The sequence below is a fragment of the Strongylocentrotus purpuratus genome, unplaced genomic scaffold (genome assembly GCF_000002235.5).
Source record: "Strongylocentrotus purpuratus isolate Spur 01 unplaced genomic scaffold, Spur_5.0 spur5_scaffold_8, whole genome shotgun sequence".
Taxonomy (NCBI): domain Eukaryota; kingdom Metazoa; phylum Echinodermata; class Echinoidea; order Camarodonta; family Strongylocentrotidae; genus Strongylocentrotus; species Strongylocentrotus purpuratus.
The window spans coordinates 19,775,284-19,802,189 of record NW_022145614.1 but is presented as its reverse complement, the minus strand read 5'-3'; the positions used below and the strand labels follow the sequence as shown (position 1 = coordinate 19,802,189).

Genomic DNA, 26,906 nt, shown 5'->3' with positions numbered 1-26,906 from the left:
CAAACCATACTCTTGAAAACTGACATCATTACGGGAAGAAAAAATGACAACAGGGCTCTCCCGCCTGTCCGTTATGATATATCCATGATAACTTAAAACAGTGAGTCAGTACATTCATCAAACAAGGATTATATAAAACGTTAGTTAATGATGGCTCAATCAAATATATTTTTGAGCAAAACCTTTGTTTCCTAAGTTTTGTCCCGTCTTCTTTTCTGATATATCATCGCCCGCCCTCTAGTGCTGACTTGGTTAATAATTACATGAAACCTGTCAATATGGTTTACGTGGAACAGTAATATTTCTACAGAATTTTGATGTTTTGAACTGTCTAGATCATATTTTGAGAGTGGAAACACATCGTCATGGCTTCCAGAAGTTTAACAGAAGTGTTCATACTAATGAGAAATAATGCAGCGCAGAACAGACACATATATTCGGACCATGTAAGTACCGGCTAATTTTCAAACGCTTTCTGACTTGACACCGAACGCTCAGATTATTTTGCCCTGGCCTGTCGGCGCAGGTAAAGTCACGGAGCTGCTTTGCGACTTGAGGCTGCAGGATACTCACGGTCTTTGTTTCAATATGTTTTGACGTCTACCAAACAACATTTTAATGATACAAATTTTGAAGCATATGAACGCAGTGATAGCAAGAACATTATCAGGGTATGTTACATGTAGAGGAGACCTAGACTCTAGTTTAATATTTAAATGTCTAACTCTGAATGATTGAACGTCGTGGACCTTCCTTTCATTAGACTAGACTAGCTCTAGACAGAAATAACCGTGTGATATGGGTCATTTCTTTAATAAAACTGACATTTGTTGACATTCCCCATATACAGAAGGTAATCTAGACGACTCGCATCGGGGGATAGATTGGCCAATTTCGTACCTCTTTTTACTCGGACGAGTCAGAGACTCTCTCCCCTGATTTTCAATATTTAGAGTCTAGATCTAGATCTAATTTTCTGATTTATAAATCAGATAGAAAAAAAATAGGAATATTTTTATCCTATTTACATTTATGCATCTTTTTATTTCTTATTTCTTATTTCAAAATGTGAAACCTACGGACTTACTTAGATCTACATGTACAGTATATGAGTTATCCAATTTTTATCTCAGAACCGTGAGACGGCACGTTCATCCATTCAAACTAGTAATCTAAGACATGACCCGGCTGATATATTTCCAGGTCAACCTACCAAAACATAGCGAATGGCCAATCAGAGCACTCATTTAATGTTGGGTTTATGAATAGTCATATTACTGGGTCAAGCCAGGCTGACTAGTATGTAGCTATTGGACGTTCGCAAAGAATAAATGAATATTCATCAACTAAAACCAAGTGGGATGACAACGAATCATGTTGACTACGAGACTTTCCCAGATTAATCATTACTTTAGGATCTAAATGAGCTAGCTATCGTAAGTCAAAGAAAATATTTCTATGTTATTTTTTATTTTTCAATATAATTATCAGGCCTTAAATTTCGTCATTTTTAGGGCAAGGCCAGTTTGGCCTCGAGTACCTCATATTTTTAAGGGCACCAAGGCCAAAATATTTTTACAAAAAGGGCATCGAGGCCAAAATATTTTACAAAAAGGGCATCGAGTATGAGGCCAAAAAAATTGATTCTATTTTTGTTAGATGTCATGTGTATTTTATGAAACTTGTGCAGGATCAATTTCCCATGACTTTTAGCACCAGCTTCTTCACAGAATGTATAGAGGTCTACGGTACATACAAACAAGCAGGCGCGTAGCCACCCGGGGGGGGGGGGGGGCACATGCCCCCCCTAAAATTTCCAGGATCGGTTGAAATTTTGTAGACCCCTTTTTTTTACCTCGATCGATTACATGTATGTGCCCCCCCAAACACCAAACTCTGGCTATGCGCCTGCAAACAAGGCGGCGGCCCGCAAGCCTTAGATTTAGCAGCCAGGAGCAAGGGGCAATTTTTTTTTAAGTTGCCCTTTGCCACGGGAATTTACCAGAGCAAGGGGCAATTTTCCAAAAACAGATAGGCCGCTTATCTAATCATAAGTTCAAAGAGAGTCTACAAATGTTAATTTCATAATGTGAATAGATCGAACGATCAATTTAATAACTTTTTAATCTTAACAATATGAACAGGAAAGATTGATTAAGAACATCAAACTTGCACATTAAACAGTATTTTAAAGTAACTAAAAATATTGATGAGCAAATGAATAAATAAATTGTCAATTTCACAAACATCGAAAGTCAGAAAGACTTAATTGGCAAGTTTACCGGGCCGGGTATTCAAAATCAAAATCGCACCTCACACACAAACCTTCCGCCATTCTCTCGGTAGTAGGAGCAAATTTGAAGAAATTATCTTTTTAACTGTTGTATAGAAAGGTCTACATAGATCTAGGCCTAACTAATGAAATAAGATGTAAAAATGTCCTTATACTACATTCGACAGCTGAAAGTGACACGCTCAGCTCAGTTGCGTAACGTGCATTCACGAAACCAAAATCGTTCCTCGCACACACACTCTCGCCACTTTTGGTGGGAAGCTGTCGGGCTGGAAGTTTGCCAGCGAAACCGATGCACCCTCGGAATTTTACCGGGACTCGAAACGTTCGTCTTGGGAAGCTGGCGGGGTAGCTTTTTGAAGCGAGGTCGGCAGGTGGCAAAATGAGAGTAACTACGATCGAGAACATCGTAGATGTTCTTAACTTATTAATAAGATAATTCTAAATTCTATTTGAGATAAAATAATAAACTAGGCCTACAAACAAACCTCGACAGATCTCTAATGACTATTTGAATGCTTGTTTATTTCTCCATTTGACGATTTGTTTTCTTGATCCTGGCCTTCGATTTGTACGTACGTGCGTGCGTCAACAGCATGCACCATATGCATATCATGCGATCGCATAATATGAACGTACGTACGTACGTGCGCTAGCGGATTGCCTATATAATAACAAAGGGCGCATTTTCACAGCACTTGCGCCTTATTAAAGCACTAAATACGAAGCTAGAAGAGAGCTCGTGGGCGGCAAACTGTTCGTGATTCGTGTATTTTTACTGTTCTAATAATTTATGGGCGCATTTTCACGGAAAACACTTGCGTCTTGCCGTCTAGTTTTAGATGATTATGGGCGCAATTGGTGGTTTTTTGTGCGCAAATTTAAAATAAAAAGGGCACGTCCAGTTGGAAAAAAAGGCACGTCGGCCAGTTTGAAAAAAAGGGCACGGCCTTTTTGGCCGTGAATATATCTTTTTTTGGGAGGGCACCGCGGCCAGTCATAGGGGCATCGACGGCCTGGCCGTCGATGGCCGTCGATTAATTTAAGGCCTGAATTATTGTAATATTGCAGCCAAAGTGCATTTATGAGGATGAACTGCACAACTACAGAATTATTGGGTGGGATTTGCTGCCTGCATGTACACCATACTTACTTACTTGCTTGGTTATACTTGGTAGATTAGCCCTCTTTTCCTAAGGGAAGGGCTCTCAATAGACTCTTTAATAAAAGTCGCCACTGTAGGTGCAGACACTACTTTTTTCTGGTAGGTTATTCCAAGGTTGGACCATTGAATGGGTTAAAAGTTTAAAACTGTTCTTATAATTTCCTCCCTGATTTCTGCAGGTCCATGATGACAGGATGGCTCTAGTGAACAGCATCTCAACTGATCCTGATGCAAGTGTAGGAGCTACTAAACTAAACATTCCCCCAGAATGGTAAGCCACATTAACCTGTATTAGCAAAAGATGATTTAATCTCAAATCATCATTTGATATATATGTAACATAAGCAGTAAAATGCAGGCACACTTCAAAGGATAAAGTTTTGCTATTTTTGAAATCATTTTTTTTTTCCCTTCAATCTATGTGTTCATGTTTGTTTTTCAAAAATAAAGAATAAATACTTTTTGTTTGCCTTGGTTTCAGCCTTTTTAACCATTCATGGTAAATTGGTGGTTTATTGACCATGGTTTAGGTACAAACTGTGAGTTTGTTCCTTCTGGAATATTTGGATCATAATAGTAAATCAAAGTTTACCAACTTGTAATTGTAAAGTTTGAAAATATGCCGTAGTATTTCCCAGTGTGTTTGTCTCAAATTGTGTAACATACAGAAAGATAAAATGCTTACAGCCTTGCAGGCATAAAGACAGGGCTAAATAACAGGTGCTTCAGAGCAGTTGACCCTCCACCAAGATTGAAGCATTTTTGTTTAATGTTTTAACAAAATAATTAATCCATTGATAGATTATTGTGACTGTGTGACCTCCTATTTTTGTAATATTTGTAGATTGACCCTGTACATATGTGTATGAACAATGAATACATGCTTCAAATTTCACTGTCTTTATCCAGTTTATATTATCATTATTTTTGAACAGCTTTACTTTCATCACTCATTTGAAGTTTCTGGAGGCATTTGATTGGAGCAAGAAGAGTAATATCAGTGTTATTTATCAATGGATTGATTTTTACTAAATTGCTAAAGTGGTATGTACAGTGTATTAGTTGTTGATTGTTTGTTTACATCACTCTTCTTGATTACAGAATAATTTCCTTTTGGATAGATATGAGGTCTTATTATCTTATATTTTATTTGTTTATTATTATTATTCAATGTTATTTTATCTCATTCTTTCTTTTATTTTCTGCAGGGTAAATTGCACAGAAGAAATTCAATATGATATCACAAGGATACAGCAGAAAGGCAAGTATTACATGTATTAAATATTCACCAAGAGGAATGAGAGCATAGCTTCTGTAAAATAATAAGAATTGATGATCTCTTTGTTGTCACATATTCATAGTTTTGCTATTTTTATTGAATGGAGAGGGAAAAAAGGGGGGAAAATGATTACCATTTTATTCAGGTATGTTGTAGACAGGGAGTATATATGTAGATTTACCAAATATCCCCTAATATTATAGGGGGTCTTTAGCTGAATGACTCTGTGAGATTAACATTGAACCATTCTCTCCCCTCCACCCCACCCCTCTCCCTCCAACCCTTATAAGGCATGGCATGACCCCCATGTTTCCTCAAATAAACGAACCCATAATCTACCCCCCCCCCCCCCATAAAAAATATTTTAAAAAATATATAAAAATAATAATAATACATTTTAAAATATACAGAAAATAATAATAATATAATGATGATAATGAAATGTATATATAAATTCAAAATAATGTCAAACTGACCATGTTTTTCATTATTTCACCTTGTTTAAGAATGTCCAAACTGAATCTGCCTAGACCAGAAATTCTAAGCATATTTATTTAAGGGGCCATTATTTCACTTTGAACTATTTTAGTAGTGTAGAGTCTCATGAAACCGATATATCCTGATACCAGTCACTTTTATTTCATTTGCGTTTGTTTTTCCATTCACCAAATGTGTCTTGTCAAGTTGCTAATCGTTGATATCTTACATCTTGTATTACAGTGAAGGAACTATCATCATTACATGATAAGTACCTGAACAGACCAACATTAGATGATAACATGGAGGAGGAACATGCCATTGAAATTGCCACTCAAGAAATCACTCAAGTAAGACGTTCTTTCTCTCTATATTCCTTCTCTCACTTCTCTGTCCGTCTCTTCTCTTTCTTTATATTTATACTGTGTCCTCCCTTTGTCTTGACCAGTCTTTGTTGCCTGGGCCCTGTCTTACAAAGAGTTGATATCAACTTATTTGCGATTGATATCAATCACAACTATGTACATAAGAGATAGAAAACTGCAAACTTGCGATTGAAAAGAGGACTTACGATTGAATTGGATCAATCGCAACTCTTTGAAAGACAGGGCCCTGGTCAGTATCGTGAAATCCCCGACTAAGGAACAACTTTGCATCCCAAAAAATTCAGGGAATTGACAATAGATTATATCAATTGGCAATAATGCATTACATTTTTTTTATGTGATTCATTTTATGAAAATAAGTGGACGTTTATTGATGTGTAACTGGAGCAGGATAAACAATGAAACATATATTTATGTTATCCCAATTCCCAATAATACATTTATTTTCTGTATGTCCTGCTAATGCAAAACCATCTTCTTTATTTTAAGCCACTACGCATTAATAGATGCATAATTGAAGGATAATGGATTAATGTTTTCCCAATGTTGCTATTATTATAAGATTAGAGAAAGTATTTGGGAATTGATTTGAGAAAAGATATTGTATCTTTGTAAGATGAACTAAGTTCTGCTTTAGGTATTGATTTTCTTTTTCATTGGCGTCATTGCCTTCCTGCATTTCTTACCCCCACCCCCTCTTTCTCTCTCTCTCTCCCCCCCCCCCCCCTCCCACCTTTTCTCTTTCTTCTCTCTATTTCTATTGACCTTCCTCATACTGTGTTAATTATCTGCCTCTTGCTCTATACCTACAGGCATATTCCTGTTGGCGTCATTGCCTTCCTGCATCTCTTACCCCCCCCCCCCCCCTTTCCACCTCTTTCTCTCTCTCTCTCTCTCTCTTTCTATTCACCTTCCTCTTATTGTGTTAATTATCTGCCTCTTGCTCTATACCTACAGGCATATTCCTGTTGGCGTCATTGCCTTCCTGCATCTCTTACCCCCCCCCCCCCCCTTTCCACCTCTTTCTCTCTCTCTCTCTCTCTCTCTCTCTCTTTCTATTCACCTTCCTCTTACTGTGTTAATTCTCTGCCTCTTGCTCTACATAATATGTACAGGTATATTCCTGTTTAATTATTTCTCCTCATTTTGCATTGTTTTCGAAAGGCAAGGGATGTAAATGATATGTATTAAGAAACCTTTGCAAAAATTGCAGTTTTATTAGACTGATTGAGAGAAATAATAATGTGCTTTTCTTTCACGATTCCATTTTCGTGCTCTGCAATGTTTGTTTTTTTGTTGCTTCCACTTTTGCTAATGCATATATTCTAATATACTCATTATTCGCTTTATCTTTATATTATATTTTTGTTTCCATAGATGTTTCACAGATGTCAAAGGTCAATCCAGTCAATAACAGCCAAAGCGAGACTATCCTCCAGGCAAGAAAGGAAAGTCACTCAGAATATTGTCAATTCTCTAGCTGGCAGTCTCCAAGATCTCTCAATAACATTCAGAAAAAGCCAGTCTGCATATTTAAAACGTAAGTAAAAGTAACATTTCGATGTTACATATTTCTCCCCCGTATACGCAGATATGCTCACACATACTACAAAGCCCAGTGAATACACGCAAAACCTTTGTTGTCTGCAGTTGCCATGAGTTTACACTTGAAAATCCTCATTTTTTTCAGTAAAACCACGTCATATCTGAACAAGCATTTAAAGGGAACAGACAAGCAGGAAGAGAATGGTGTATTTCTGAACAGCATTTTCCATCCCTTCAAATGTTTGTCTAAAGGCATCGTTTAACAATGCCAAATCTGAGATCAATGGCTCTACGTGTTATCAGTGTCTGTGATATGGTGTAATATTGAAGCCCTAAAAAAATTGCACTTCAAAATGATTAAAAGGTGCCTTCAAAAATAAAGATCTTTGAGAGACCGGTTTTACTATACTCATTTTCACCAATAGACTGTAGTGTAATTAAAATCGTTGGGAAACGGTTTTTGAGATTTCAAATTCCAATCATAAATATCTTGATAATCATACAGGCGATTGGCTGATTCCTGACTGACCTGAAGGTTTATAATTATGATTGCAGCATGAGCTAAATCCAGGATTTTGTTTAGAATCTGAGACTAAGATACCCAATCCCTTTAATAATCCTTTGCATCTTTTTCTTCACATTTCTTCTACTTAACAGGATTGAAAGGTAGAGAAGAGCGATCCAAAGAATTCTTTGAGAGTAACATCAATTTGAATTCCAGCAGTGCAATCATGATAGAAGAAGACGTGGAAGATGATTTACTTTACGATAGAGTAAGTAGCCTTCACGCTTCAGTGGGTTTCATTTTAAAAAAATGTATATTTGCTGGTATGGTGTTACAACTAGATTGCAAATTTTTTATGTTTTTCAAAAAAGCTACTGGGACTGTTAACTGCTTCTGCCAAATGATTTTTTTTTTTAAAGTTAAATATTGTTGTCTGATTGAATTTGGAGCAATTGCAAATTTGAAAATACATGCTGGTAGGTGTATGTGATCTGATGGAATGGAATAGCAACATGTATTGGATGTGTGATTCTATCATTTTCACCTCAATCACCTTGACATGGCAAAATATAAAACCACTATATGAATAGTAAAGGCATCTATGTTGATGTGAAAAAATAGTTGTGCATGTAGACCTCAATGCATAATTATTGATCAGTACTAAAGGTATACAGAAACATGTTTGTGACATGAACTACACACATTATTATATTTTGCCACGATGTCTTGTTTTGGGGCAGTGTGCTCCATAATGTTCAAAGGTGATTTTTATACAGTGAAACCTGTATATAAAGACCGCTTAAGGGAGACAAGAAAAATGGTCCGTATAGGCAGGTGGTCTTAATTTTTATTTTTTTATTCATTCTTACATATTTATACAGGTACACAAGATCAGAAATAAATCTGTTTTGCATCTTGGACCTGGTGTTAAAAGCACTGTATAAAAAGTAGCAAAAATAACAAAGTATAACAAAGTAAAATATACAATACATCATAGTAATACAAATATGGTAGCATAATAATTCAAGGCCTTAACAAAAATGATTCTAAATATAAATGAAGGCTACATACATGAATAACAATATCAACATAAAATAGTCATAGAAGAGTAAGGTTTCAGCTTAGAGGTTGAGGTAATTTCAATGGATTCGATTTTGAACTTTGTTATACAAAGTATAACAAAGTATAACAAAGTATAACAAAGTAAAATACACAATACATCATGATCATAGTAATACAAAATAATACAAAATATGGTAGCATAATAATTCAAGGCCTTAACAAAAATGATTCTAAATATAAATGAAGGCTACATACATGTATAACAATATCAACATAAATAGTCATAGAAGAGTAAGGTTTCAGCTTAGAGGTTGAGGTAATTTCAATGGATTCGATTTTGAACTTTGTTATACAAAGTATAACAAAGTATAACAAAGTATAACAAAGTAAAATACACAATACATCATGATCATAGTAATACAAAATATGGTAGCATAATAATTCAAGGCCTTAACAAAAAACAAAGTATAACAAAGTAAAATACACAATACATCATGATCATAGTAATACAAAATATGGTAGCATAATAATTCAAGGCCTTAACAAAAATGATTCTAAATATAAATCAAGGCTACATACATGTATAACAATATCAACATAAAATAGTCATAGAAGAGTAAGGTTTCAGCTTAGAGGTTGAGGTAATTTCAATGGATTCGATTTTGATTTTGATTTTTTTTCCTTTTCTTTCTTTTTGTACAATAATTTGAAAATTTCTAGAGACTGAGCATTTTGAAAGTTATTGGGTAATAGATTCCATACTTTAGCACCGGCATAATTTAAAGGCTGACAATAAAGTTGAATGTTTGGTTTAGGCTGCACAACATTAAGGGAATTAGCATTACGCATATTCAGTCCCATGTCTATCGAAATACATTTCAATCTCATTGTATAAACGGGATGAGGCAATACCTTGAACACATTGGTACATCAGTGCAGATAAGACCAGAAGTATCAATATAATCATAATTACCGGTTACGTGACGAGCTGCCCCTTTCTTTTGGAGTCTCAATAGGGGTAATTTCAATTTATTAGGACAGTAAGTAACCCCAAACTGAGACATCGTAATCAAGACAAGGTTGAATAGTAGATTTATATATAGTATTCAACAGTGTCATGTTTAAGAATTTTCTGAGGCGATAAATCTTGTATGCAACTGACTTACATAACTGTCTTAAATAATCATTCCATTTCAGGTTTTCATGAATAATAATACCTAAATACCTTATAGAATGGACTTGCTCAATGAATGCATGGTCAATATAAATGTTAAGACATACTGATGACTTAGTCGCAATAAGTATTTTTTTGGTTTTACTTATATTTATTTATCTAAGATGGTTCCTATTATACCAACAATTTAAAACATTCACTGTATTTTGTAAATTAATAGTAACATTATGAACATTTTCACCAGTAACATAGATAACCACATCATCAGCATACTGCATTATTAATACCTTCAGATATATCATTGATAAATAAGAAGAAGAGGACAGGAGCAAGAACACTACCCTGTGGTACTCCAACTAATAATTCCTTTATAGCTGAGTTCTTACCCTTGGAACAAACTAATTGTTCTCTTCCAGTGATATAATTAGAAAAACATTTTAACTCTTTATCATAATATGCCATATTTCTCTAGTTTAAATAAGAGTAAATCATGATCAACGCAGTCAAAGCGTTTGGATATGTCAAGAAAGCATGTTTCAATGAATTCCTTATTATTAAGGGCTTCATGAAATTGTCAATCACACGGTGAAGGCAGGTAAGTGTACAATGATGAGGGAGAAATGCATACTGGTCTACATTTTCATATCGTGTTCTTTCAGATAATTAAGTAATTGTAACTGAACTTCCTTCTCTATTACTTTATGTACAGGTTCCTTTAGTACAAGTTTCAATGAGAAGCCAGTTTCAAGGGGGAAACAAAATTGTGTTTATTGACAGGTGGTCTTTCTATACAGGTGGTCACTAAAACCAGGTTCGACTGTACGTTACATTGTGATTTTCATTGTATTTTTGCCAGGGTTTCACGGATGATCAAATGCAAGCAGTAGAAGAAAACACCCAGGTTATAGAGCAGAGAGAAAAGGAAGTGTCACACATAGTCCAATCCATATCAGACCTGAATGAGATCTTCAGAGATCTAGCTAATATGGTGGTGGAACAAGTAAGTAGTGCACCCAGGAATTTGGGCCATTTTTTCTCTGCATTCAAGTTTTGTTATTACGTACTGTCACTTTGTGTTGCGTTCACCTCATTTTTCTAAGGCTTACTAAGTTTCTCATCCGCACCGTGACTGCCGTGAGAATTTTCTTGACAGTTCTGGCCCGGTATCAACCGCAATCAAAATATTGTATTGCTATACAGTGCGTCCCAGAAAAAACGAAACCGAGAAGTATTGATGTTCTATCATAACTTAATCACAACTATAATTAATGAATGATACATATTTGGAAAGCTTAGAGTCTCTTCTTTCATGTGATGCTACTCAGATGATGCATATGTCACGCATGAGTGATTAAAAGCAATTTGAAGGAATTTAACCGATAAGACAATTGGCGGGCGGTATCTGAATTTCGAAGAAAAATTCACATTCCTAGAAAGTTGAGTTTCTGCCCTTTCATATGACACCTCAATCAGGAAAAATGAGCGAGGAATGACAAAGTTCTGTTTGTTTAAAGTAGTGCTTGCATTTCCATAATTTTATTAAAGAATTCGTTTTCACTGGCTGCCCGCCGTATCAATAAACGAAATTAACAAAAGACTTAACTCCGTTTCGTTAACAATCAGCCGTAGACGAGAGTCTTCGTGCATGGCTGATTGTCAACGAAACGGAGTTAAGTCTTTTGTCAAATCTGCTTTTTGCTACGGCAGGCACCCAGTGAAAACGAATTTGTTTGTTAAAATTATGAAAATGTAAGGGCTACTTTAAACAAACAGAACTTTGTTATTCCTCGCTCATTTTTCCTGATTGAGGTGTCATATGAAAGGGCAGAAACTCAACTTTTTAGAAATGTGAATTTTTCTTCGAAATTCAGATACCGCCCGCCAAATGTCTTTTTGGTTTCCTTCCTTCAAGTTGCTTTTAATCACTCATGCGTGAAATATGCATCATCTGAGTAGCATCAACTGAAAGAGGAGACTCTAAGCTTTCCAAATATGTATCATTCATTAACTATGGTTGTGATTAAGTTATGATAAAACATCTATACTTCTCGGTTTCGTTTTTTCTGGGACGCACTGTACAGAAGTTTTCTTACGTTATAATAAACAAAATAAGTGAATTATTTTAAGTATTTGAGTGTACGGGATGGCCCTGAAAGGTCACAAAAAAACATCATCATCATCATCATCATTGTTATATAATTGATTATCAATCTTGATTTTTTTATGTTTATTTATCAGGGTACGGTTCTGGACAGGATAGACTATAACATAGAGAAGTCAACGGTCAAGGTGGAAGAAGGCCTCAAACAACTCCAAAAGGTAAACTTTCTCAGATACTTATCTTGGTATACGGTAAAGACAATCTTGCAGGTGTAATAGAACACTAGTCCTGCAGGTTCTAAGACACATTCTTCAGCGACAATTGCTCTACAGTTCAATTTCCTACTCAAACCAAATTTCTAATTCATACTCTAGACAAAACTAAATACCTAATCATGGCCCTAAACCTTACCTAAAAGCCAGTTGCAAGTCTAATACAAATATAAATGTCTGGTCACTATCCTGTAGTATAGATTTATATATTATATATATATTATACTATGAACATAACGGGCAAAGAAAGCAGACAAAATATACAGTTCCTCAGGTAGACAAAGGAACATCCCTTCACTGCTATTATGTAAAAAGTGAATATGCATGTGACACCTATTCTACACATTTTTACATAATAGCAGTGAAAGGATGTTCCTTTGTCTACCTGAGGAACTGTATATTTTGTCCGCTTTCTTTGTCAGTCATATTCATAGTGATAATGACCTCAAGATGTCTGGTTCGGAAAGGATTTTTATGAATATAAAGTCTTCTCCCAAACCAAGCTGAATGTCCTCCCTCTCTAGCATGTCACTCTCTGTAAAGTGTATGTAGATACCCCCATGCTTGATACAAGATAGCTGATATAGTAATCAAAGAAGATTGTTGTAATATTGATCATTCATTATTTAATTGCAATGTGAGATATGATCTTGATCTTGCCATGATTACGAAATTTCTTCCCATCATCTTTTGACAGGCTGAAAAGTATCAGAAGAAGAACAGAAAAATGCTGGTGATAGTAATCCTCTTTATCATCGTCATCATCCTCATCATCATCTTCATAGCAACCAAGTTAAGATGACATCACTACTCATCATATCATCATAGCAACCAAGTTGAGATGACATCGCTACTCATCATATCATCATAGCAACCAAGTTGAGATGACATCGCTACTCATCATATCATCATAGCAACCAAGTTGAGATGACATTGCTACTCATCGTATCATCATAGCAACCAAGTTGAGATGACATTGCTTCTCATCTTATCATCATAGCAACCAAGTTGGGATTAACTTGATACTAGTCTTATCATCAGCATAGCAACCAAGTTGAGATGACATCGCTACCCATCATATCTGCATAGCAACCAAGTTGAGATGCAGTTGATACATGTCTTTTGTCTTATCATCTTAGCAGTCAAGTAGAGGGGGTACTGATACTTATTGAATCATCACAGCAATCAAATTTAGATTTGTTATGGCAGATCAACTTTTCAACTGTTAGTAGAGATGACATTTCTACGTACAGTACTTGTAACAAAATTTATAAACCAACGAATTGAGAATTTCCAGTAAAGATGTTGTATTTCACTAGGGCTGCAGGCTGGGGTTGAAATTTGCATGAGGGAAATTCTAAATTTGGAGGTGAAAATATGTTTACAGAACAACCTTATGTATCCAATATAATAAGATTTAGAGTATTTGCGATCTGTCACCTTTTTTTTCTTCCCCCTTATCCCTGGTAATTACATTCTGTAACCTTCCGCATCAAATGTGCATTGCTTACACATTAAAAATCATGTGTAAGCGCAGGGTTGCTTGGTAATGCGGTTCGGTACATAATACGCTTCTTGTGATAGAATAGCTACAGTATACCTAATCTGTTGGGTTATACTCCCCCTCTACTTCACCATGAGCTCTTTCTATAGGTGCTATCCCATCATACTGAAGTTCATGTTTTCATAGTGGACTTTATCACTTGGGTTATTTATGATATTCTACCTATGATAATTAAACCCTTATGAAAGCTAATAAATCTCAGTGAGTTGATCAGGAAGACCCTTGTCCTTTTATTCAGTAAGGAACTGTGCTTTGTCCATTCATTGTATCATAACCTGAATTTGGTCTATGATTTTTGTGTGCTAGCATCAGATGTTTTGTTATTTTGTTTTTAAGGAAAAGAATGAATCATTTTGTATTCTCACATTATATGTCATTTGTATTCAACAATTTATTATTTAGCTGGAATTGAAATTGAGAAACATAAGAATATGGAAATTCAATATTAGTATAGAATAAGAAAATTTAATAAATTGATTAAAGGGATAAATATGTGAGCTTATGGGTGACTGAAGATGAGGGAGGCTAATACAATCAAACTTCTTTCTATTTTGGTGCAAAGTATACCGCGGCATATGTAAATGAGCTATTAGAACTCCCAATGATGTTTAGCAGGCAAGTTTACTAGTCACTAAGCAGCAAAACAGTGCTTATGCCATCAGAACAATGCTCATCAGCTTTTGTTTGAAATGGCTTCATTGTACATTTTAAGTCACAAAAGGCGGCCGACTCACAATGGCTGATAACCTTGTACAGGAAAAGAGAAGCCATGTAAGAACTTGTGCTGAAAGTGTTAATTCAATGCACATACATGTACATGCATTTATATGCTCGTGCGCTAAGCGTAACCCTGCATGATATATATACAAATCATTGGTGCGTGTATACATACATGTATGTTCAGGTTCTAAAGACGGTGTTATGCAAAAGTTGTCTTTAAATATTATTGATACCCAACTTGATTCAATCAAGTTATGGTATATAGCCTGACACAATAGGGTTTCATTCTAATTTCTCTTTTCTTAGCTTGCTGATGTATCCCACTTCAAATGGACAGCAAAAACGTGATCAAAAGCATGCAGGTTGAATACAGTCTATGTTAGTTGATTGCAATGTCATCGAAGATTGAATGTATCTTGCCTTTTATTTTCCATAAAAAGGTACTCTTGTCTAATTTGGTTGTTTATGATGATCGATCTTATGAAATGTCTCTTATCGTTCCGTGATTATTTGATTGACTTATTTCCAAAGGGGTTGTATATACTATGTATATCTATGTAAATTATATGTGTATATTCTATGTTTCAATATCTAAATTATATGAACATGACAGAAGCATTCCGATTAATTGAAAAAGAGTTCAAAGAACTAAGCTTTTTTTATCTGTGAAATGGAATTAATGTTTTCCATACTTAATGTTCATTAATTTATTGAGCAGTTTAATAAAAATAAAACAATATTTTTAGGTTTCTGTTGTGGTCACTTGTCAGTGCCAGAAGCTAGATAGAACAAACAAAAAACAGAAGTGTTTGTAACTTCTATAAAAAACAGTCAAAATTATATCCGGTGAAAATTTTCGACTTAGTTAGTGATATATTGAATGAGAAATGAGTTGAGTTGGCAGCGAATTGTGTCTTGATAAAATAATACAACATGTGTAAGAGGTTTTTTATTTAAATCTTCTTGATAAAACTTTCTCCCCAACCTTTAGTACAATGGAATCATAAACAGTTACTGTGTAAGTGGCTTTTTTAATCATAAAGAGACCTAAAATAGAGGGATGTTTTTTTTTATGTTGCATATTATTAAGTATTCTGATCCTGTATGCAATATGTAATATTTTATATATTCCCAAATGGATTTAAACAATGAAGTATCTATTAACTGAGTGATGACATAAGGCCCACCAATATTGCCAAATTAACTACCGATAGATATGATATGATAGATCTGTAAAGCGCTTAGAGACATCATAGATGTATTAAGTGCTATATAAACGCAGAATTATTATTATTATTATTATGATTGCTAACTTATCTAATGATGGTATCTTGATTTCGTAAAGGAAATCTGTATCCAAACAAAATACTATGAATTCGTGAACAACTTATGTACTCAACAAAAAGATAGCCATTTGTGAAATTTGTGTTAGATTCTTTGTATGTAGCAAATCTTTGTCAAGTCAATTGTATGTCATGAGTGTATAGCATATTGCAATAGATTATACAAGTGCAAGTACCGATAGCTGAAATTCGAGACCTGGGACCCGTTTCACAAAGCCTTTTTTCAATGACAAATGACAAAACCAGTGACAAATCTGCTGATAACCAATCAGAAGCAAGGCTTTCAGTAGCTTATAACAAAAACTGTCATTTGTCACTGATGAGAAGTTTTGTGAAATGGGGCCCTGATATACTGTCCTAAAAGCATGTATGACATATTATCTGGTGTTACCAGAGCTGGAGATGACAAGTGGCGGTGAATTTTCTTGTTATTGTTGCCACTATTTCTCCCTCGATCAAAGGGAGGAGGATACTTGATAACTCAGTGGGAAAGCAATGGTCTTGTAACTTGGAGATCTTGGATTCAAGTGCAAGAATGCATGAGTGAATATGCACTGCACACACGTTATGTCACAAAAGGATAGTGAACGATACTTGTCAACTTCATTGTCTGTCTCGTGGCGACTTGACCAACCAAGTGCAGTGCATATCACTGCACTTAAAAAACATGTGTAAAAACATGTGATGTTGTTGTTGTTATAAGACATGATGCTACAATATTAGTATAATGTCGAGAAATTGACCCAAAACCCAATAATGGGGGGTTAACACTTTCTAGACTCTCTTAGTGGAGAGGGTAGGAGCACAAAAAGTACCTAAATTATTTTCCTGGGAATCCCAGGAATCCCCAGACTCCCAAAGGAGGTCTACCAGCACCTTTTATCCTCTAAAGACTTTTTCTCAGGTTTTGTTTTCCTCACTAGGGGGTTGCAACCATTATAGACCCCTTCCCCTGGATCCATCCATTGGAGAAGGTTCTATTCTTCACCATGCACATCCCATTGCTAATTTTAAGAATCATTTAACAGTCAACCTGCTTTAGTGACCACCTGTCTACAAAGACCACTTTTTGTGTTTTCCTTGGGCGGTCACTATAACTAGGTTTGACTGTATGAAGACTCATTGATACAGAAACAGAACTAAGTTGAGATGTGCACATATTTTTTTTTTTTTTTTGGTGATATACTTATTTTGGGGAATAGATAAATGATTAATGGAGAGGGTATTTGTTTATTGGTAGTTCAGGGATATGAATGTCATATTCAATGAGAATGGTAGCCATTGTGTCTACATTGTTGAGTGTATAATTGTTGGAAGATATACTGAAAGTTTAGTAGCTAATTTATAATAAAAAAGCATCACAACTTCCATGTATGAGATCGGGAACATATATTTTAACTCTAATACAATTAAGGTGTGGAAAGTTATCAGGAGGAATTAATGTTATGTATTGAGTAAAGAAGAGTAAAACCATTTACAAACTGAATCGTCCCGTTTATTTTGATTGAGTAAGTTTCAGAATATGAGCTGAGAGTGAGAGACGGAGAGAAGGAAAAAAGGAAAAAAAGATAGATTATTAACAGAAATATGAAAAGGATAACGAGAGTAGTGGAAGGAGGAGAGAGGAAAGTACAGAGGCTTTATATAAATGTAAAATCTTTACTTTATTAATGAGAATTGAAGTGTCGATTTTTAGAATATTATATATATTAAAACTGCATTAAGAAAAAAATGAAATAGCTCAGCCCAGGAGATATCATTCCGAGAATTTTTTGTTTTGTTTTATATATACATATATATTTTGGCGTGCCTATATTGTATAAGTCTCATAAATACGACACTACACAAGTAGGGAATACACAACTTGAATATGATTAGTTTTCAGACAAATGCATGTGTCGATCACCAGGTGTTTTTCATGATTGTTTATCTTGATACTCCAAATAACCACTTAGAGAGCAATGTAAACTTCATCAAGTTGATTTGAAGGAACACAGACAACAGCTTGGTGAATCCCGTCGGCCCTCCCTTGAGGCGTTCTTTTTTAACCCCTAAAAATTCAATGTTGTCTCTGAGACCCCCTTGAATCCTCTTATGCATTATGCCGTATTTATTTTAAAATAAGATGAAATGATTTTTGATAGAATTTATATTGTTCATCTAAGCTCTGACATCACCTGAGTGTAAGGAAAACATACAATGGCATCAAAAGGAGACGCATATGACATACGGAATGTGAAACGATATGATACTGAAGGATTTTGCATTAAAATTTGAATAATACTGGTATTACTTATGAGTTATATTTTATTCACTGCCCTTGGAATGCCTGTTGGACATGCATTTATCTCGCCACACCTTGCTTATTTCACACAGCTCGAAACTAAATTAAGCAACTTAATATCAATGGAATAAAACATCTAAAAATGGTATAAACAAGTGTGGTGTATATAACCTTGGCTTTTATAACTTCAAAAAGGTGAACACAGATGTCATGTTAAAACGAATTAAAAAATACAATTCTTCAGATGCATAGGTACCAAACACAATTTCCACGAACTACCATTTAAAGTCACACACACACACACAACACACACACCACACACCATCACGCGTGGGGAGGAGGGGGGGGGTATGGCTAAGAAGTAAAACATCAAATCACTCTCTTTATGTTATATCAACGGTTTTCTCTCATCTCAAGCGTAAACAAAACATTCTTAAGGATAATATTACTCTGGGCAACGACAGGTGGAGAACGCTTTGATTTTAATTTGAACTCGAAAATAAAGGTTTTCAGACAGAAATATATTAATTTACAAGCATTTATTATTGGTTGGCTACTCATAGTAATTTTCTCCCAAATACATCTAAGAATTTCAATAAATTAAAATTAAAATTAAAACAATTGTATCAGGCTTATAGCCCTACTGAAGATTAAATAAAGCCCAACTGACATTATTGAATGATGTTTTATGACATGTATGTTCTCTGTTCCCTGATAAAATTCCATAATATACGCCTATTTGTATGACGTAATTGGGACTTATCTCGGAGTTGCCCTTATGTGCACGCATTAATAAATATGCAAGTGGAATCCGTATAAGAAATAAGTTTACGACTTCAAACACACAGTAATAGAAGCAATATACTATTGAAATGTAATAACAACTAGAAAATAACTTGTTAGCGAGAATAGAATATAAAGTAAGTTGCCCAAATTACCACTTCCAGCAGGAAAATATTGATTGATTGTTTTTTTTTAATATGAGCACTTGTGAAAGTAAAAAAATATTCTTCCAAAGAAACACATACGTTACAGCAATATCATAATTCTTGAAAATTTGTGACAAACTTCAATTTTTGAAGGCAAAACATTGTGGCAATGGTACGATGTGATACATGTCAAGATTCTCTGTATAAATAAAAACAGCCTATTATAATGACACCTAAGTATTAACGATTAACAAATTTAACAAGAAAACAATAAATTTCAGATACATGTATTAGTGTTTTATCATTTTCGGGGTGAAGCAATTGCAATTACTCTGCAAGGAATAAGATCATTCTTTAGACCGACTGTTTTTATTCTCAAGGATATTTCATCAAATAAACCGAGATGAATGGACCAATGATTCAAAATACTAACTCGCTATTATGATTAAACAACTGAGCACTTTTTAAATGGATAAAGAAGAAAGAAATGTAGCTAACATTTATTTTTATACAATCAGTTCCTCGACTCTCAAGAAAAACCACAAACAAACGTGAAGAGTAACTACAAGATATGCATCCTTTCTTTCCGGCCTTCTCTCAGAATATGCTGGGTAAAAAATATTAAAAAACGTAAAAGAAAAAGAAGTGTGTGTGAGAGAAAGAGAGAGAGAAAGAGAGAGAGAGAGAGGGGGGAAGAGGGAGGGGAGGGAGGGGAGGGAGAGGGGGTAGAGAGATAGAGATGGGAAGGGAGATGTGGAGAGGGAGAGAGAGGGGGAGAGAAAGAGGGAGGCAAGGAGGGGGGAGAGAGAAAGGAAAGAGGGACGTTGAGGAAGAAATCGATACGGAGAGAGGGAGAAAGAGAGAGGGAGAGGGAAGAGAGAGAGAGAAAGAGAAAGAAAGAGAGAGAAAGAGAGAGAGAGAGAGGGGGAGAGATAGAAAGGGAGAGAGAGAGGAGAGAGAGAGGAGAGAGAGAGAGAGAGAGAGAGAGAATAGGAGGAAAGGAAATAAAGAGAGGTTTGTGTTTAATGTTAAAATTGATTTTATTGAATTTTATACAAACGATACAAATTAAACACAGGCGGACAAGTTGTCGGAACCTTATGGCATAATTCCTGGAAAACATAAACAAATATGTATTTCTTAAAGGGCAGCTCCGGCCTATTTGCAATTTTCATTGAATAAAATAGATAAAATAAACAAACAAAACAATGGAAGTTTCTTCAAATCAGATGAAAAGTAAGCAAGTTTGACTTTTAAAGTTTCGCATAAGTTCATGAAACAGTGTTGTATCACAAAGTCAGTAATGTGCAAACGAGCGAGTTTATGATGTCATTCCCTCATAAATTCTAAGAAAACTATAATTTTTCTGCTCTGGGAATATAAAACATGGCTTGAATCCACATGGAATATGTGCAAAATCACTATTACTGTAACTAATTCTAATGTAGAGGAGATAAATTATACAGGTGTGTCCAAGAAAAAGAAAAAAAGGGTAAATTTCATCTACAAAAAATGGGTCTGGTGAGGAAATGCCATCATCAACTCGCTAATTGGTATACAGCCTTTGCGATACATATCACTGTCTTGTGATATTATGCGAAACTTTAAGATCCAATTCCACTTGCAAATGGGTCGGCTTTGCCCTTTGAGTAAAATAAGATATGAGGTCAATTGTGATATTCCAAGGGATAATAACGTGTATAGGACACTAACTTTTTTAAGGGTGGTTTTCTAACGCATATCACAAGTCTAAATCTACCATCTATATAACAATGTCGTTACTATTCGGCCCTGATATAAGTTTTTAGAATGTTGCTTTGAGAGGCTAAAGAATCTCAAATATGTAAATTATGATACGAGTGGACAACCCTTTCCATTATTATTCATTTTATACCAAGATAATTGGCCGCATTTGATTTAGTTTGAAAGACTTAGAATGGGCTTTGCTCTAGGTTGCACTGGCGTACTGGTGGGGGGGGGCTAGGGGGCGCCAGCCCCCCCCCCCCTAAATAAAATTGAACCATGACTTATTTTCACAAGTAATGTATAAATGTTCGTGATATCACATGATTTTCAACAAAATGCTATAGTTTCTCCATTATTTCTTGCAAACTGACCCATTCCCAAATAGCCAGGAAGAGCATATGTTTTTTATAGTCACTAAGGGCCTTATAGTGGCCACTAACAGTAACACTAATTCCTTTCCAGAAGCTACTGTGCAAAGCACTGTCGGGAGATAACATGCTACCCACCACTCGGGCTGAGCATGCACAGATTTGCGAACGAGCGTTCCATACTTACATCATGGAACACTGCACATATACCGTTAAGGGGCCCAGTGGGGGAAATTGAATTCAGACAAGATTAAGAGTAGAGAACGGTACAACGAATCGTCTTCTTTCTCTAATAATTTAATGAAACGGCAAAGCAGGGGGTGGGTCTGGGAGGGGGTTCTGGCCCCTCCCAGTGTAAGAAGCATTTGCAATTTTAGAACCAAATTAGACGCATTTTCAGGCATATATGACGTAAAATTGCTTTCTCCTACCCCTTCCAAGAGTAGGAATATTTTGCAATTTGAGAACCACATTTGGCGCAATAATGTCCACCGACACTTCATGGAAAAAAAGAGGCCCTCTGATTAGTAAGAAGTTAGAGAAAAGTGATCTGTCACGTCATGAGACGTTGTATAAATTATGCTTTGATGCCGCACAATGCACAAAGACGGTGTTTATGTTTATTTGGCAACCCCCCCCCCCTTTTGCCAATGGCTGACAAAGGTGACCTCCCCCCCCCCCAAACGGAACAAAATGTCAAATTTTCAAATTTCGAGACCCCCCCCCCCCAAAAAAAGTGTCCGCTTACCCCCCCCCCCCCCCCCCCCGCTTATTCAGCGGCTGGCTGAGTTGTTGCGAATTTTTGGGCCCGATTTTAACCCCCCCCCCCCCCCCCCCCATGAAAAAATCCTGCGTATGCCACTGCTGTTACCGTTTTCAGTAAAAAATGCTCTGGTAAAAATGTTATATTGCTTTCACTTATTGTTAAAAGTTATTTTTTTATTGTATAATAATGTTGATATTTTTAGCGAACATAACTACCACGCAAGGTGCTCAAGGTGCTCTAATATTATCCCTACTCTCTAGGCTACCGATTTCGGTGCTTTATAGCATTCAAGGAATGTATTCCTTCCTACCAGTATACATCAGTGCCGCGGTGGCGTGGACTCGAACCACGAACCCTGTGATCACTCATCCCGACGACACCTCTACATTAATGTATTTTATACGGTTGCAATAAATTATGATTCTGGCATAAGAATATACTTTATTATGATCATAGTGAAGATATATTATTTGAAAATTGAATTAATAAAATAATCTTAAAATAAACAAACACAAAGTAATGCAATCGAAATTGCACCTTTTAATGTGTGTAACTTGCACAACATACCTATCCCAACCTGCGTACATGTTAGCCAATGACCTGACAGGCATCCTTTACTCCTTTATAAACAGCAGCAGCCTGTTCCTCGCTGAGTTCTTCCTCCGATATACCTTGGCTTCGAAGAGACTCTTTCATCCGAGGAACTGAAAATAGAAGAGATATAGAGACACACAGAAGGGCCCGGGAGAGAAGTGAGAGAGGGGGTAAGATGAAGGGAAAGACAGGGAGAGGGGTTAGAATCATAGACAGGGATAATTATGAGAGAGAGAGAGAGAGAGAGAGAGAGAGAGAGGAGAGAGAGAGAGAGAGAGAGAGGGTGATATACAAGGCAAGAGCGATGTAACATAAGAGATATTTTAGAAGACGGAGAGAGAATATTAATCCTAAATCACACTGAAAATACTGAATAAAGTTGCAATAAAGTAGTTCTTTTCATGAGATGATTGTGACAATATGATTCATTCTTAAAAGATAGAGTTTAACTCTTATCAAAACTTCATTATAAAGAGTGATCATTAAAGATTGATCCATAAAGTTCTGAGAAGAAATAAACTTTATCTATCAAGAATAAATCATCTTGTCCCAATCATTTAATGAAAAGAAGTTTTATTTAAAAATTCCAACATTATGGGCGACAGTGTAATGATATTCGAAATTAAACTTTGGAATTGTTTCCCAAAAATAAAAATGATGTTGTATAGTAAGCTCAACCACCTATCATTTGCGTATTGTACCCCCCCCCCCCCCCGCAGTGGAATATCACCTATTATATCCTGCATCAAATATTTATTGGTTTTGATTGGTGGACATAAATATATTAACCATTTTTAACCATTTTAAGGTTGCTCTGAAAAAGAACTATTATTAGGGGTACTATTTGGGAGTTTAATTTTAAATTTTTAAAAATGTTAAATATTTGTTTAAATTTGTTTTGATAATTTTTTGGAATTTAATACATTTTAAAATGTTAAAAAATTAAAAACAATTAAACTATGATTATTGTTTTATTTGTTTATTTTGATGCAAGATATAAAACAAATATACCCTGCCTTTTTTTTCTCGAGGTATTACAAACTATGGGCCTCGGTGAGTCCTATTGGAGTCACCTATTGCCTATAATTCAACCAGAACCTCTCAAGACAGTGTGGATATTTGTATACTGATACATGTACTCACCTAGTTCTCCAGATGGAATCGCGTTTACGAGTTTACACCCCTTCTTCAATACACTAACTGCGACAGGCACTGCCTTCTTGATCCACTTCCCAGCATCAGGCACTGCCTTCTTGATCCACTTTTTAGTATCATGTCCGGCTTTCTTGAACCATCTGCTCATACTATGACCAGCTTTCTTGAACCAATTATCAAGCATGATGTCACCGATTTTGTTTATCATCTCCTCGACGTCTGGGTCTGACATTCATGTTAAAGGTAATACAAAGTTTTGGGAAAGTTTGAAAATGGCCGGATAGCGATTCTTTAAAATGTTGATATATTTGGATGCCCCTGAGGATGTATTATAAGCACTGGAAAATTTAGCCCCTAAAACACTTCTGCTTTCGAGAAAATTGAATGTCAACATTTACCGGTGCTCCCGATATATTTTTAAATGGAGGCAGTATCACCAACATCTAGAGGCTTGCAGATTCTACCAAGATACACCTTCGTTTAAAATTTGAACCAAATCCCTTGAGAAATGTGGCTTCTCACTATGAACATGACTGACAAAGAAAGCGGACAAAATATACAGTTCCTCAGGTAGACAAAGGAACATCCCTTCACTGCTATTATGTAAAAATGTGTAGAACAGGTGTCACATGCATATTCACCTTTTTACATAATAGAAGTGAAGGGATGTTCCTTTGTCTACTTGATTTTGTCCGCTTTTTTTGTCAGTCATGTTCATAGTGTCTATAGAGTGCACACAAGCCATCCACAAAAATATGGCCTTTTACCCTATAGAAGACGGAACACTGGGGCAGCATCAACAAAAGTTATAGGTGTGTAGATTATACCCAAATACACCTCCATACAAAATTTGAAAGAAATCCGTCAAGGAAGGATGCAGTTAAACCGCACACTGAAGTGCACACAAGACATCTTTCAACATATGACCTTTGACCCTATAAAAGACGGAACACTGGAGGCAGCACCCCCAAAATATACCAATACACCTTCATTCAAAATTTGAACCAAATCCCGGGCCAAATCCCTTGAGAAATGTGGCCTATAGAGCGCACACAAACCATCCACAAAAGTATGGCCTTTTACCCTATAGAAGACGGAACACCGGAGGCAGCATCACCAAAAGTTATAGGTGTGTAGACTATACCAAGATACACCTCTATACACAATTTGAAAGAAATCTGTCAAGGAATGTGGCAGTAAGAGCGCACACAAGAATATGACGCGGCGGCGGACGCGGGGTAACGCTGCTGAATCTAGCATGAGGCGCTCTGCATTCGAGGAATTTCTTCCTACCGGGTACCCATTAACATCACCTGGGTGGAGAGTGGCCAATGTAGATTATGTCTTGCCAAAGCACAATAGTGCGGCTGGACTTGAACCGCGAACCACTCCGGTGACCTGCATGCAACCAAGCACATATAAATTAATGGGCGTTTGCCCAATACACTAAATGCCATGTTTTTGTAGATTTCTTTTCTTTCTTTTTCTTTTTTCTTGGTCTCTTAATTTTTGTTGAATGATGTTAATTTTTAAAAAAATACTTACCATTATCAATGAACTGACGATAATCCTCCTCTAGAGTATCTCCGTCATCTGAAACGAATATATTATTTTATCATTATTCGCGAGTATAATATCCCACTACTTGATAAGAGAATGAAACCAGCACTTTACCAGAAATTCACACTTTTCTTGATGATAATGCACATAAATCATTTGAAGCACTAATTGCATTCTTATCTTGTTTCGTTTTATTAAAGAATTCTATGCTCACACATATACATTCCATACTTATTTTGGAATATTTTTGTGTCAAATCGTGGCTAGTAGTGACTCCTTCTCGTCAAAGAACGGTTTTGAATTAGAATATATACCATGGTTGGTCCGAAACTCTGGAATAAACTCCCTCTACAAATACGTCAACTGTCGTCAACAGAACATTTAATTACAACTGAAAACTTATTTGTAACTTTCGTTGTAAATATTGCAATATTCTATTTACTATATGTTTAGGAGAATTTCGAATTTTGTTTTTTGTTTTTTGATTTTTCTTTTTTATGTCTGTTACATGTACTTTTCTCTAAGCGCCATTAGCACCGAAAGGTGGACCTGTGCGCTATACAAGTAGGCACTATTAATAGTATTATTGGTGATAGGCTTATTCCTGCTAAAAAAAAAATCGTACATTTTAGCATGATTTAACCCAAGCAGGAATCATAACAAAGCATATCACGTCTTATTCAGTGATGCAACCATCACCTCCTCTTCTCATCAATATGATCTCTCATTCTATCTCTATCTCTCTCTCTCTCTCTCTCTCTCTCTCTCTTTCTCTTTCTCTCCCTCTCTCTCTCTCTCTCTCTCTCTCGTTCTCTCTTCCTTTATCTCTCCTCCTCTCTCACTCTCTCTCTTTCTTTCTCCTCTCCCTCTCTCTCCACCTCTATCTCTCACTCCCCCTCTCTTATACCTCACTCAATCCTGGGGCGGATCCAGCCGGCGGCAGGGGAGGGGGCCAATTCATGAGAAAATATTTAGCCAGCCGGTGAATAAGCGCGGGGGGGGGGGGGGGGGGGGGGGTAAGGAGCACTATTTTTTTCTGGATCCGCCACTGCCCCACTCTCTTCCTCTCTTACCTTCTTGGAATCCATTGTTTTCTGTATGTCCTAATTCAGCCGTCAATACAAGAGTCGCCATCGAGCCAAGAACTCCGAGAGCAATCAGTATTATCCACTTCATGTTTCAATTATTCTGTATGATTCGTAAAATATTTATAAACATTTTTTTAAAGGCAGGTGTTTTCTGCATTTATTGAAAAATCAAATACAAAATGTTCAAAAAATAATAATTCTTAATAGCCTACTTTGGTTGATTTAAAGACCATCACCACTACTGGGCCAGAAGGGATTAAACCACACAGAGAGCCATCGAGGTCACTGTGACAGGTGGCTATCTCATTAACTCAGCTCTCATTTAACATAAGAAAAAGAGGATCATGGGGGACCAACAGGCACCGATTGGGGAAGTTTTCTATATAGAGGGAGCAAGTAGCTACAAGTATGGCAGTGTGCCTACAACAAATAAGTGACAACTTGAAAGTATGGACGTATATCAAAGAATCAAGATAAATGCAAAGGCCAACTATCATAAGCATATATCGATTTGCAATCAATAAAACTGT

The 26,906-nt window shown here is 36.0% G+C and overlaps 2 protein-coding genes across 2 annotated transcripts; one reads left to right on the top strand and one right to left on the bottom strand.

Moving 5' to 3' along the window:
* Nucleotides 1-246: 246 nt before the first annotated feature.
* LOC100889332 (syntaxin-16) lies at nt 247-17,367 on the top strand. The gene is made up of 9 exons (XM_030975643.1): nt 247-446; nt 3,638-3,729; nt 4,667-4,719; nt 5,458-5,564; nt 6,978-7,140; nt 7,803-7,918; nt 10,743-10,886; nt 12,125-12,205; nt 12,957-17,367. The coding sequence occupies exons 1-9, from the start codon at nt 366-368 to the stop codon at nt 13,059-13,061; spliced, it is 942 nt and encodes a 313-aa protein (XP_030831503.1). The 5' UTR covers nt 247-365; the 3' UTR covers nt 13,062-17,367.
* A 1,304-nt stretch (nt 17,368-18,671) lies between these two features.
* On the bottom strand, nt 18,672-26,472 carry LOC105442769. Its single transcript, XM_030975918.1, has 5 exons — nt 26,362-26,472; nt 25,274-25,321; nt 23,717-23,953; nt 22,547-22,683; nt 18,672-19,706 (listed from the first exon to the last, which is right to left on the bottom strand). The coding sequence occupies exons 1-4, from the start codon at nt 26,462-26,464 to the stop codon at nt 22,568-22,570; spliced, it is 504 nt and encodes a 167-aa protein (XP_030831778.1). The 5' UTR covers nt 26,465-26,472; the 3' UTR covers nt 18,672-19,706; nt 22,547-22,567.
* Nucleotides 26,473-26,906: the final 434 nt, after the last annotated feature.